The sequence below is a fragment of the Acipenser ruthenus genome, chromosome 3 (genome assembly GCF_902713425.1).
Source record: "Acipenser ruthenus chromosome 3, fAciRut3.2 maternal haplotype, whole genome shotgun sequence".
NCBI lineage: Eukaryota > Metazoa > Chordata > Actinopteri > Acipenseriformes > Acipenseridae > Acipenser > Acipenser ruthenus.
This window is the reverse complement of record NC_081191.1, coordinates 93,805,389-93,819,681: the sequence shown is the minus strand read 5'-3', so window position 1 is coordinate 93,819,681 and position 14,293 is coordinate 93,805,389. Positions and strand designations below refer to the sequence as shown.

The following is a 14,293-nucleotide window of genomic DNA, read 5'->3' as shown; positions in this document are numbered from 1 at the left end:
AGATAAATTTTGACTAGATATCTTCCTCAGTGTCTTCAGTTTCAATATTCCTTCAAAGTTTCTTTCAGTTTTACTACATATTGTACTACTGGCTATTTTAAAAGTATGGATAAAAAAGCTCAATCACTTCCACAGTGCCAGCACTGTAGTGACTGCATTATACTTGCAGTAACAACATAACTGGCCCTGAGCAAGATTCTAGCTGTGTAGCTCCTGGGTAGTGATGAAAAGCAGTTCCTGCACTTGCCACTACTAACTCACAACTTGTATATTTTACTCACAGGCTTGAACTCAAGAACAAGCATACTGTTTACTGTGTACAGACTGGCTGTGTTCTGTTCTTGTTAGCAGATTTCTGCACAGAAGGGAGCTGGACATGTAGAGTAGATTGAGACTGCAATTATTCCTCTCTGTGGTATAGGGGCAGTTCAGAAAGCTACAGTAATGAAGGACAGTGGGAGGGTATGGGGTGGGGTGGGGAAGCCACTTTAGGGAAAGCAAAAACGTTCTTGCCTCAGCTGTTTCTACAGGTTCAACCTGCATTCAAGACCACCTGTAAAAAAAGGGCCACCTATATTTACTGAGTTGAATTCCATTCATGCATCGTATAAACGTGTATTTATGCAGTGTCTCAAGACCTACTTCTAGCCAGTTCTGAAAGTGGTTTAGTCCTGTTGTCATTAGACAGTAAGCAAGGTTATCTGTACTGTTTGCTAACACCGTTCTTTTTCTAGAGTGTTGCGCTCGTTCTGACTGAGAGGAACAGGCCTGTAATTGTGTTCATGTCTGAGCAATCCGTGACAGTTAGGGAGCAGTAAACTGCTCCAGCAATGAAAGGCATTGGAACGCTTTGCATCCGGAACACGCAGCTCAAGCAGGTGCTGTAAGATTCCAAATAGAACCTCCACAGGACTGTATCCAGACACCAAGGACCCATGGCTTGAAGAGAAACTGTGTGGATGTGATCCATGCAGATTGTTAGTTGTGAAGCTAGTGATCCCTCCCCAGGATGACATCACCCTTGCGAAGGGGGTACTTTGTAGTGGAGACAGTCATACTTGCTGTATATCACACGTCATAGATTTCTCCATATATCTGGAAAAACTGCTTATCCAATTGTCATGATAGAGTATTAACATTATTTAGCATAACTTGTAATAATATCAGATTGTGGTGATTTATTGGGTGGTGTCTGTCTGTCCGCATATCCATCCGTCTGTATGTCACACTTAGACTTTTCTAAGTGAGAAGCACGTATCCAGTTGTCCAGTTTTTGACATGATCAGATCTAGGGGGGTTCTGCCTGTCCTATCACCCAGCTGTCTGTGTGCCACACATACATTTGTACGCTTATCAAATAGTTAATATCCCTGGTAAGACGTCTTCTGTATGTACTGTTGATTGTGGGTTGTGATCATCAGCTTTATCATACTGGTAGCTCTAATTTATAGTATACCGATGTGGCAGGGATACATGCTGCTGACTATTTGTTACTAGGGGTGTAACGATTTTTCGTACTTTCTTTACATGATATACTTGTATCGTAATAGAGGTATGGACTGTATCGCATGTATTGTGATGCAAGACCCAAAGCACAGCATGGCTAATTGTAGCTCACCAATGAAGAATGAAGTGTTTTATAGTCTCTATGAATACCTACTCTCCCGAACTCATTTAAGACAGGCCAACATTAAATGATCATTTGATCTTACTATGCATCACACCAGTGGCCCATCAGCACCATCACATGTATCAGCACACACCTATCGCTTCTTGTAGATCGTGATTCGTACGGTATCGGGGCGTTAGGGTTAGCGGCCTGGATTGAACCTTGTTAGGCATGTTGTTAGGTTTTTGGAAGCTGTCTTTTTGTTGTCCTTGCATAGGGAACCCCTGTGTTCATATGCTGTAGCACTAGTAGGTGCATGAATTTAAACACAGACTTCTTTTAAGATGTCAGGCAGCTCTGTTTCTTAATAGGGCAGCACTTCGCTGCTCTGTTTCTTAATAGGGCTGCACTTCACTGATCTGTTTCTTAATAGGGCTGCACTTCGCTGCTCTGTTTCTTAATAGGGCTGCACTTCGCTGCTCTGTTTCTTAATAGGGCTGCACTTCGCTGCTCTGTTTCTTAATAGGGCTGCACTTCACTGATCTGTTTCTTAATTGGGCTGGGCTGTTTCTTAATAGGGCTGCACTTCACTGATCTGTTTCTTAATAGGGCTGGGCTGTTTTTTAATAGGGCTGCACTTTGCTGCTCTGTTTCTTAATAGGTCTGCACTTTGCTGGTCTTTGTTCAGAATGCTGTTCAAAACAGGCTTGTTCGTTGAACTGCGGAAAGCCAAACAGTTTGTCATTTGTTTACTTTTGCCCACAGATCTTAGATTAATGAGTGGTCAGCCCTTAATTGTACTTTTTTTTGCTTCTAAGCCTTGTATGGCTGCAGTGCAGTAATTGTTATATAAAGCTGTAAAAGTTTAAAGGGTATAGTACTAAAATTGTTGACCTTTTATAACTCTTCAAAAAGTTTCATCCCTTCCAAAGTGTAAACAACTGCAATTGAATACTGTTTGTGAAAATCTAGTTGAAATTTGAATACATACCATTATTAGAAAACATTTAAATGCAGATGCATAGCTTTACTTTTGTATTTGCATTAATTACCCTGTTTAGATTATATGACTTGATATTACACTTAAAAGGAATGACCCTGCATTAATTACTGTGTTAACTTGTGTTGCCATTCACATAACCTGCTTTTATCATGTGTTTGACTTACAGCTGTTGAAGAATCAGAAAGTGATATTTACATGAGGTTTATGAAGTCACACAAGTGCTATGACATCGTGCCGACCAGCTCCAAGCTTGTTGTCTTCGACACTACATTGCAAGTAAGTGTTTCACATTATTATATTCATTATTATTATATTGCTGATGGTTCAGATTCCTGTTACAGTCTAAGATACAGATGTTGTTAAAGTTAAACTCCTTTAGAAATGGCTTGAAAGCAATAAACAAAAGAACAGTCTCATGCATTTGACCATTTGTGGCTATGTGTTCCTTTTATATTATTGTTTAAAATTCCTTGCATGTGTGGCCTAATAAAGTCAGCAATTTTAAATAATTTGCCTATTTTGACAACTGTCCAAGAATTTCACTTCCAGTGGTTTGAGTTCATATGCACAACAAATCAAAACAACAGAAGCAATGGGGTGTTCTTATACATGTGCACACTGCTGAACTACAGAAGCAATGGGGTGTTCTAATACATGTGCACACTGCTGAACTACAGAAGCAATGGGGTGTTCTAATACATGTGCACACTGCTGAACTACAGAAGCAATGGGGTGTTCTAATGCATGTGCACACTGCTGAACTACAGAAGCAATGGGGTGTTCTAATGCATGTGCACACTGCTGAACTACAGAAGCAATGGGGTGTACTAATACATGTGCACACTGCTGAACTACAGAAGCAATGGGGTGTTCTAATGCATGTGCACACTGCTGAACTACAGAAGCAATGGGGTGTTCTAATGCATGTGCACACTGCTGAACTACAGAAGCATTGGGGTATTCAAATACATGTGCACACTGCTGAACTACAGAAGCAATGGGGTGTTCTAATACATGTGCACACTGCTGAACTACAGAAGCAATGGGGTGTTCTAATACATGTGCACACTACTGTACATCAGTAAGAAAACACATGCTACTAATGTGGCATTTCTTACTACTACTAGGGGCAGAGTCTTGTAGGGGGACAGGTTTCCAGTTACACTCTAGTGAGGCCACAGTGGTGATTTTAAACCTATGAGTTTGGGGAAAAAAAAACAAAAAAAAAACTTTTTAGTTCAGATAACTGATGTTTCATACCCATACTTCCAGTCCCTTAGGATTGCCCCTGCTTTTATCTGAGCCAGTTCTGAGAAGTGCTGTGACAGCCAGTAAGAGCTTTTAGTCCATTATGTTATCTACTGTCTTCCCCCACCCCGCCTTAAACAAGCTTTAAAAGCAAAATCCAGCTGGACAGATAGGAGCTCAACAGGCTTCTTCATTTCCTCCTTGTCCTCTGCTTTCCTGCTTTCTCTCTGCAGTAAGACCCTCGATCTTCTGTTTGAAGTAGCGAGCCACATTATGTTCAAGTAAATATCGTTGTATTGACCAGGGATGGTTTTGAGAACATGGACTAGCCTATATTGTTATTTGAAAAGTGTGGTGGTTTAGGATATTTGTTTGCAACGTTGTTGGATACATTTTTTATTTTTTAACAATTTTTTATTTTTATTTTTATTTTTATCTTTACAAGGGGGGGGGGGGGGGGCAAGAAAAAGTTAAATACATAAATATGTAAAAAAAAAAAACAACATACCATATATAAAAACATAAATAAAGCGTAAAATAAAAATACATTAAAAATCATAATAAACCATAATACAAAACAAATTATATATAAAAATAATATATTAAAATATATACATATATATATACATACATACATACACACATATACATATACACATTCTAGTGAGTTGTTGGTCTCAAACTTAAATGAAGGTCTTTAATAAGAATGATAGCAGTAGACCTTGGATACATTTTTTTACAGACATATTTGTGAAAAAAAAAAACTGTTTCAGAGCAGAATTTCTTGTTCGCTTTTTCTGGAGGTGTTTACATTTCACTTAGTTTAAGACATTTTTTGTAATTACAGAATGATAAATGTAGTCATTTCTTTAATCACTGGATGTAAAAGGTGCTGGAATTGTTTACACTATAATTAGGGCTTCTGTTTTTTGGGTTTTATTAATTGGATTTTTCGGTGCTTATTTTTAAGCTATTTTCGAGTTTTATGTTAATTGTTTTTTTTCGGGGCTTTCGTTTTTGATATACTGTATGAAATTAGTGTTTTCGGTTACTTTCCAAAATGCTTGAGCGTTTTTTTTCTGCCAAAATATGTATAGTAACTCGACAGTACTTGCACACTTAAGTTGTACCTTCTTTCCTTTGCTGTCTTCCACAACGAAATCCCTGTGGTCACGGCACATTCTTCTGGGGTTCTTGTATGGAGGCGTTTTTGTACATTTCGCCACAATTCTGTTTTAAATCCTCTGTGTTTTAACTGTAATACAGCTTGAAATCCCGCTAACAAGCCTCCATCCTGATTGTAATCTTGTTTTAAATCTCGCAAGCGAGTCTCCAATAGAAATGTAGGAATGTGCTGTCACTCAGTAGTTGGGGCGGGTTTAAAGTATTCAGAACTAATCCATGATAGATACAAGTCATGAAGGTGGGACATTGCCCAGCAGCACAGGGGAATGTATTTATTATTTTTTTTGTAGTAAGTTTGATTTTTTTAAATGTGAAAAGGGTAAAGTCAACGTGAGTAGATTAACCATTTCCACAGTTTTTACGGTGTTTTCTGGTGTTTATTGGCTATCCACCGATTTATTTATTTTTTTCATCCAGGGGTGTTTTATCGGGTTTTATCAGTTAAAACCGAAAATCAGAAGCCCTAACTATAATTAAAACCAAATACAGACATGCCGTTCATTTTTTATTGTATTTCTTAGACTGTATACTTAACCCTTTCAGCATCAAATTACAAGCAAAAGATAACTAATTAAACAGTTTCAGTGCCTTTCTATCTTTCTCCCCTGCCTTCTCTGCTTGCTTGTGTTCTATCTTTCTCCCCCTGCGTCCTCTGCTTGTGTTCTATCTTTCTCCCCCTGCCTCCTCTGCTTGTGTTCTATCTTTCTCCCCCTGCCTCCTCTGCTTGTGTTCTATCTCTCTCCCCCTGCCTCCTCTGCTTGTGTTCTATCTTTCTCCCCCTGCCTCCTCTGCTTGTGTTCTATCTTTCTCCCCCTGCCTCCTCTGCTTGTGTTCTATCTTTCTCCCCTGCCTCCTCTGCTTGCTTGTGTTCTATCTTTCTCCCCCTGCCTCCTCTGCTTGCTATTGTTCTATCTTTCTCCCCTGCCTCCTCTGCTTGTGTTCAGTCTTTCTCCCCCTTGCCTCCTCTGCTTGCTTGTGTTCAGTCTTTCTCCCCCTTGCCTCCTCTGCTTGCTTGTGTTCTTTCTTTCTCCCCCTTGCCTCCTCTGCTTGCTTGTGTTCTTTCTTTCTCCCCCTGCCTCCTCTGCTTGTGTTCAATCTTTCTCCCCCTGCCTCCTCTGCTTGTTTTCTATCTTTCTCCCCTGCCTCCTCTGCTTGCTTGTTTTCTATCTTTCCCCCCTGCCCCCTCTGCTTGCTTGTGTTCTGTCTTTCTCCCCCTGCCTCCTCGTCCTGCTTGCTTGTGTTCTGTCTTTCTCCCCCTGCCTCCTCATCCTGCTTGTGTTTTGTGTTCCAATGTTCCAAGTAATCGTGCAGCTTCCACGTACTGTAACTGATCCCCATTCCTCACAGAACTGTGTACAGATAATCCATTGCAGCTCAGTGACATCACAAGATTGCCTCATTAAAACAGTATTGATGTGTTTATAGAGCTGCAGACAGAAAGCTATCAACTCCTTCAATGCCATCAAAGAAAAAAAGGGAAGCCAATGCAACAGAACTACAGTATTACAAGGAAAGAAAACGAAAGGAAACCCTGCTAACCCTTTTCTAATGCCTGTATCCACGGGTTCATGATTTACACTGTGACCTGGAAACTGTGTGTGTGTGTGTGTCTGTGTCGATGTCTGTCTCTGTGTATGTGTCTGTGTCTCTGTGTGTGTGTGTCTGTGTCTGTGTGTGTGTGTGTCTGTGTGTGTGTCTGTCTCTGTGTGTGTGTCTGTCACTGTGTATGTCTCTGTGTGTGTGTCTGTGTGTGTGTCTGTCACTGTGTATGTCTCTGTCTGTGTGTCTATCTGTGTGTGTGTGTGTCTGTCACTGTGTGTCTGTCTCTGTGTGTGTGTCTGTCACTGTGCGTGTCTGTGTCTGTGTGCATGTCTGTGTGTGTGTATCTGTCTCTGTGTGTGTCTGTGTCTCTGTGTGTGCGTGTCTGAGTGTTTTTGTGTCTTTCTACATGTCTTTGTCTGCAGGTCTGTGTCTGTGCATGTGTATGTGGTGATTTGAGCAGGTAGAACCCAACCCTATTAAATGTCACCATTACCCGTTCCACTCTCATCCAGACGTACGTTTTAAAGGGTTTCTAGACGTAACAGTTTTTCAAAGAGTAAAAATAAACCTTTTCAATTTACAAATTGACAAATAAACACTAACTTCAAATGTGAAGTAATTTAGTTGCAATAGAGTAAAAAGATTTAAATATCAACCCTGTTTTTATGTCTTTCTATAACAACTTGAATCATGACTTGTTTAAAAAAAAAACAAAAAAAAAAACACATACACAAACAAACAAACCAATTTAGACTAATAATGGCTGGCAGCTATACAAAGTATCTCTGGGGTAATGTTACCAGACATTCTGGGAGTCTCCCATTTTGCAGCCTTCATTTTTGCCCTGGTTGGAAACAGTAAAATCATTCGTCGTCCCAGTTTTGCTGTTCTATTTGCATTTCTTTCTAAAAGTATAAGTGTGCTCAGCAAGTGAACAGCAGAGTAATTTATTAGGTTGTGTTAGCGCCATTGAAAAAAAATAAATAAATAAACAATCGCATGGATTATTTGTTTAAAATTCATGTTTAAGTGGCAATAGCTGATCTAGTTTTTTTCGAATTAGCTTTTGGTACATTTAACATGTTTTGATTAGATGACAATAGAAAAAAAAAAAAGAGTTGTTGTGATCTGCAATAAATACATCCAATGTTTAATTTTTCAGTTAGGATTGTGTTTATATATATATATATATATATATATATATATAGTTATTTTAATGGCGTCCGTGAATTAACAAAAACACGCCCCAGTTTCTTACTCTGTAAATCTGGTAACCCTATGAAAAGATCATTAGGAGGTGCTGCAGACACATTGGCAGCTGGGTGCTGGTAAGAGAACACTGATATTTTTTATCAGATTCATCTTTTTTGAAGTACAGATCGGACCAGGCTTGTAAGCAGGGCAGAGATGCTTCTCTTCACACTGAATATCTGCTATTGTGAATTTTGCGCAGGGTTTGCAGACAAACTGAAACTAGCTAAGTGAGACAGTTCATATAAACGTTTTAAGACAACCTGTGTAATCCTAGTTGCTTTTCTGAGTTCTTTGCGCTGCCAGGTAGCAGCTCATGCATAAGGAAACCCTGACAACCTGTGCATAAAAACAGAGTTAGGAAACCTGAAGGCTTTGAAAAGCAGATTGCCGAGTCGGTATCCAACACCTTCTGCTGTTTTGCTGGTAACTATACAAGACAGATCTGCCAAGGTGACTAGTGTTTTATCTTATTAGCACTGCCTTCTTACATTTCAGTACAATCTAGTCATGAGTACATAAACAGCCAAGTTATCATGAAAGGACATGGCTGTTTGGAAGATGTGAAATCCACTTAGAAAAAAAGTCATGATCTAAAATAAGACCCAGTAAAGAAAGAAACTGTGCATCAGTGTTGCGTGCACTCTCATCCATCACAGTGCACAGATCAGCACTGTATTTAACACAGGGCTTTCATCATATTGAGATGAATTTCCAGCCAGCCTACAAAATGTGGTTCTTCACAAGTCACTTCTCTTCATCATAATGAGCAGCATGTGTATGGGTCATTCTACACAAAGGGGAAAAATTGGGGTTCCGAAAAATTGAGAAATTGATGTGATATTTTTTTAGTCAAACAACCAAAATTAAATAAGAACAAATCTTATCTGCATATGTGTGGTCCAGTGGTTAAAGAAAAGGGCTTGTAACCAGGAGGTCCCCGGTTCAAATCCCACTTCAGCCACTGACTCATTGTGTGACCCTGAGCAAGTCACTTAACCTCCTTGTGCTCCGTCTTTCGGGTGAGATGTAGTTGTAAGTGACTCTGCAGCTGATGCATAGTTCACACACCCTAGTCTCTGTAAGTCGCCTTGGATAAAGGCGTCTGCTAAATAAACAAATAATAATAACAAATAATAAATGTTTTAGCACATAAATCTGTCATTACTGTAACACAACTAAAAACTGTTGTATAAAGATAAATATACATAAAATCGATTAGGCATTATAATATTACACATCAGTGAAAATATTTTTCATTTTTCAAAACATTTCATATTTATTGACTAATAAAATTAACTGTTATCAGGTTTTGTACTGATACTTTTAATTAAAAAATGATTAAAAGTATACCAAATTCTTTAATTTTTTAAAATATGAACCCCTTAACCTTTTGCTAATATAACTTTCACTCCTGCCAATGCTGCTGCAGTTTTATTCACTAAAATAATAATAATATTGTTACGGTAATGACACTTAAAGATTTAAACAGTGATTTAAAATAAATATGTAAAGAAAGAAACCATTTATAATGACACTACACAGATTCCAAAATAGGTTTTACTGGTAATCGTAAAACTTTAAAACACATTGAGGCTGATGTAAGAATAGATGTAGTGCAAACAATTGTGGCTGCAAAATCCAAATTGCCTCGTGGCTAGGCAGTTATTTTGCACTGTGGCCTATGTAAACTTAAGAGCAATGCAAATTACTCAAAACGCAACAGGGTATTTAGCAGCCGCACTTAAAGCCCATAGGTGAGGTGAGTTAGGAGTGCAGAGAGCAGTAGGCGCTGTATGAGATTTGTGGAGCACAAAAATCAAAGCCCCCTCCCGCGCAAGTGGTTCTTATACCCCCCCCCCCACCCCCCCCCCCCCCCACCCCCCAATGCTTTATAATGTCAAATAGTCTTATTAATCTGTAGTTTATTTGATTTCAATATACTGTACAGTATGCCTGAAAGATTTTGTATTCGCTCTACACAGGGAGCACTGCAGTCTTGTCTCTGTGCTGTTATTTGCAAACTGAGAGTCAGGGCAATGTCACTGAACACATTGTACTGTGAACCAGTCAATGGATGCAGTTTTTCTGCAGTCAGCTTAATGAGTTTTTGTTTTGGATAAGAGCTCTGATTCGTGCTTTTGTCCCCTCAGGTTAAGAAGGCTTTCTTTGCATTGGTGGCGAATGGTGTCCGTGCAGCCCCGCTATGGGAGACTAAAAAGCAGAGCTTCGTAGGTAAGTGCAGTGGAGCTTATTGGGGAGTGGAGTCAGACTTAGGGAGAGTGATGAGTGTATGGAATGGGTCTCCAAGCCACGTAGTTGATGCTGAATCATTGGTATCCTTTAAGACCCATCTTGACAGGTCTTGAGATCAGTCAGATACAGTTCCTATATTCGTCAGTGTTCTAGAATGTTTAAAGTGAACTCAAATGCAGTCTGTTCTTTTTCTCTTGACCCTTCACATTTTTAGGATTTTACATTATGGGCTCATCCTCCTTGCTTTGTCTAGTCTAGTCCATCCTTGCATTCCTATTTAGAATTCTGTTTCTTTTTAAATTAATTTACAAAGTAATTATAATATGTGTGTGTGTGTGTGTTTATTTTTTATATAATTGACTCCTGGTTATAGCTGTCATGCTTTGGAGTGTTAATTTTGGTCAATCTCAAAGTCGTTTTGCACACGGAGTGAATGGGGACCCTGGATCTCCATTTCTTGTCGTCACTATTGGAGGCACTTATGACTTTGACAGAGCTGTCCTAAATCTAGCAATTTTCAAAAGCAAATCACAATCGGCTTTCTATATTGGGGGATCATCTGTGTACGTTGGGGATATAGTAACACTAAAACATTTTACTGAAAAAGCATATATAATACAGTACAATATTTAGACCCCTAAAAATTAGACCTTTCTCTATCGAGTTTGAAGCTCCGTGGAACAAGTAGGTGAGTAGGAAAGAAAATAAGCTCAAATTCCCTAAAGTGCTCTGAATCTAATCCCGATTAACTACTCCCTTCATCAAGACCAGTTTCACTGTGCTGGACACCTTTGGTTGCCAATATTAAATACATTGTTTTAAATATATTTGTGTAGATCCCAATGCAAATCAGCTGTATATAAATATTTAAATTGCAAACTAGCAAACAAGAAGTAATTCTGAGCTATTTCCTAGCTAGAACATAACTGTGCACTGCACTACCACCCCCAATCCAAGCTAGTGCTCACTGCTTGCGAATTGTCTTTCCCTGGTGATCTTGTATTCCACTACCTACTGCTTGGCTGGCTGTCAGAGTGGGGGGATGCAGACTGGTGTCATGGAGACGGATATAAATACTCGCCCTGTGAACTGGAATGCAGGACAGAAGGGTTCTGGGAAGAGTGTGAGAGCAGAGTGGAACGATCATGTGAAAATAAGCAGCTTGCTGAAGAGCTGTATTAGAAATCATCACCAGCACAATACTGTCCGGATGAGAGGGAATTGTTTTCTGAAAGGGAAAGGGACCCGGCTCGCAGATACATGTTTACAATAACAGTAATTAAGAGACGAACGTGGTTTTAATTGTAACATTAGAAAAACAAATAAAAAGCTAGTTTTAAAAACGATTAAAAGCAGTCTGATTAAAAGCAGCATGAGCCGGAGCCACTCTTAACGTTGTGCTCATTGCCTGCATTACCAGTGTACGATTTACAGTTCAGGAAAGGATGGGGGAAGGAGCTCAATTCAAACATGTTCTGTAATGGGTTTATTTTCATGAGTTGTGTTTATGAATCACCCTGTATTTTTATCTCTAATCAAATCAGGATTCAAGTGTTACTGAACCAGTATTCCTCCAGCACTGATACTAAGCCTCTTCTGATGTACCAGGTCTTGTACTTGAGCTGAGGGAACACAAAGCCACTCTGCTGTATCAAACCCCAGGTCTCCCCTGGTGTGCCGTGCAGTGGCCTGAAACCTTGTCTCCTGAAGTCAAGGTCCAATCCACAAATTGGCTTCGTGTTCCTCAGGTTTAGATTTGCTTGTACTGTTTGATACTATCTATATTTGTCTCTTTTTCTTTTTAGGAATGTTAACAATTACAGACTTCATTAACATACTGCACAGATACTACAAGTCGCCAATGGTATGGTTTGTTCTTTCATTATTAATCTATGGCAATAGTGTACATATAAACTAATGAACTGTGTTTCTTGTGAAGTATTGTCATTGCAATGCAGAATAAGTGCCTTTTTATTGATTAAACTGAACTTAAAACAATAAAATGCAAGCTTTCAGGTCACATAGGCCCCTTCATCGTGTGATGGTGGGTGATAAGAAATCCATGTGTTTATTACTGGACGTAATGGACAGTAGAAACTAGTCCGTTTTGTTAATTACCTCATATTTTGCCTATTACAGAAGGTTCATTTCAATTTGTTTCCATTTATAGTTTCCAGTAAAAATGTTCCTACTCCTTCAGCCTTCGTCCTCGTTGTTCCAGCCACATCTAATTTAAAGTGAAAGACGGTTTCAACAGGAGTCGGTTTTGAAAGTCAGTGGTATTTGTAGCACTGCTTATTTACATATAGCCAACAATAACATGTAGTTGCTTTTCAGAGTGAGAGATGAGGCTGTTAGTATTAGTAGTAGTAGTAGTAGTAGTATTATATATTTTTTGAAAAGTATACATTTGAAAAATATTGTAGATAAATATTGAAACAGGCAAAAATAAATGACCAGTACACACTTTCATCATAACTTGAAAATCTAAATAAACTTCTTACTCAAATGGTCAAGCGTTTCAACAAGTGTCCCCTTTACTAAAATGTAATTTTTTGTGACACGAAGCTGGGGAATGTCTGTCCCTTAGACGAGGAACATGTAGGAATGCAGAACATGCTTGCTTCAGGTCACAAGCACAAACTCTCCCAAAAGTGTAGCGCTGGGTTAGTGATGGCAGTGCGGTTTCTGGTAGCTGTTTTGTTCATGGTCTTTCATCTGACATGACGTATCAACTTGAATTGTTAATAAAAAATGAATTGACACATCCACATGCACTACGTTTCTCCTAACACACTATTCATGTGCATCTCCCAGTGAAACCCTTACAGCAATCAATCTATCAATCAATCAGAGCCTCTATTTATCCAGAGGTCGATTGGGAACAAATTCTCATTCACAATGACGACCTGGCAAGAGGCTTGCACCTCCACAGCAAACAACATCAAACACAATCAGTAAGGAGTAAAAAACACTTCATCAAACAAAAAACTCAGCAGTAACTTTGCAGGTGCAGCTGTCAGTCAGCAATGAGTCGACCGTACGGCTGAAAGCAACCTCAGATAAGAACCCTTCTAATTTGAACTTGTGTTGAAACTCATTCCAGTCATTGGCTGCTGCAAACTGAAATGAGCGACGACCAAAAACTGTCGGAAACCCTGCATTGGAACAACCTTTTAAATAAAATGACTGGATCTTAAGTTGTGCAATGAAGAAGTGCTCCACTAAACTATGCAAGTAAGCAAGCTTCCCAATGAAGGTTCGGTAGGTTAACATATAGCAGTGTTTCAGCCGCCTTGTATGTAGATTGGGCCAGTTAAAGGTTGTAATGGTGAGTTCTGTAGGGGCACCAGTGACAAATCTCACAGCAGAAAGGTATCAAATATCTATTTCATCAGTAGCTGTAGACTTGCATATCACGCCCAGGCAGCTTGGATAATTGTGTACAGCACAGTAATCTGTTCTCTGTGCGTGGTGTTTGATACTGTAAGTAGTGTTGTGCTGCAGCTCTCTTATTGTATTTATAATTGCAGCATGCTCCCATGGCACAATTTGTGCTGCGCTGCAGAATTAGCACATGGCACAGCCTTGTGGTATAGCTAATCGGATCTATTTTCAATAATAGGTCGACTGTAATCGCTGTAGTACAGTTATTGTAGGCTGTACCGGTTTGGATTTTCCATTAAATTAAATGAAGCAGCGCTTTCCGCGTATGTCATTATCTTGATTCTGCTCTGTTTATGATAAACATTCCTGAAGCCAGCCCTATAATGAACGTTCTGCTTTCAACCAAGACAGGACAGGTCAAGGATTTGTCAGGAAAGCCAAGCCAGGACTACATAATAAACATTTTATTAAGCAAGCTGTGATTGAGAAGTGATATTTGACAGAAGGGACTGCCAGTCCTTGTAAGAAGACATTAAGAAATGCTTGAAGGGAATTCAACCCGAGCAGTGCATTCAAATTGCTTCCAGCAGGCACAGTAATCCTTATCCAGAGGTAATCCGATAGAGCTTCTCCCCTTCTGAATACATGAATGCAATTGACATGAACTTCGTGAGAGCAATTACTGTATAACATCATTCTAGAAGCAGGCTCTGTTGAGCAGGGATCCTGGTTTCTCAGACCATTAGGAAGAGATATCCTGCTGTTCAGAGTAGTGTTGAGGCAGGTGCATGCTTGAGTAACAGATATCCTGC

The 14,293-nt window shown here is 39.4% G+C and overlaps 1 protein-coding gene across 10 annotated transcripts in view; it reads left to right on the top strand.

Moving 5' to 3' along the window:
• Positions 1-14,293, top strand: part of LOC117394432 (5'-AMP-activated protein kinase subunit gamma-2) — a 143,498-nt gene that overhangs the window by 113,188 nt on the left and 16,017 nt on the right. For all 10 annotated transcript variants that reach the window (XM_033992706.3, XM_033992705.3, XM_033992707.3 and 7 more), the window contains 3 exons: positions 2,779-2,888; positions 9,992-10,073; positions 11,900-11,958. In XM_033992706.3, the coding sequence (XP_033848597.1) occupies positions 2,779-2,888; positions 9,992-10,073; positions 11,900-11,958 (251 nt within the window). The remainder of the gene's footprint in view (positions 1-2,778; positions 2,889-9,991; positions 10,074-11,899; positions 11,959-14,293) is intronic.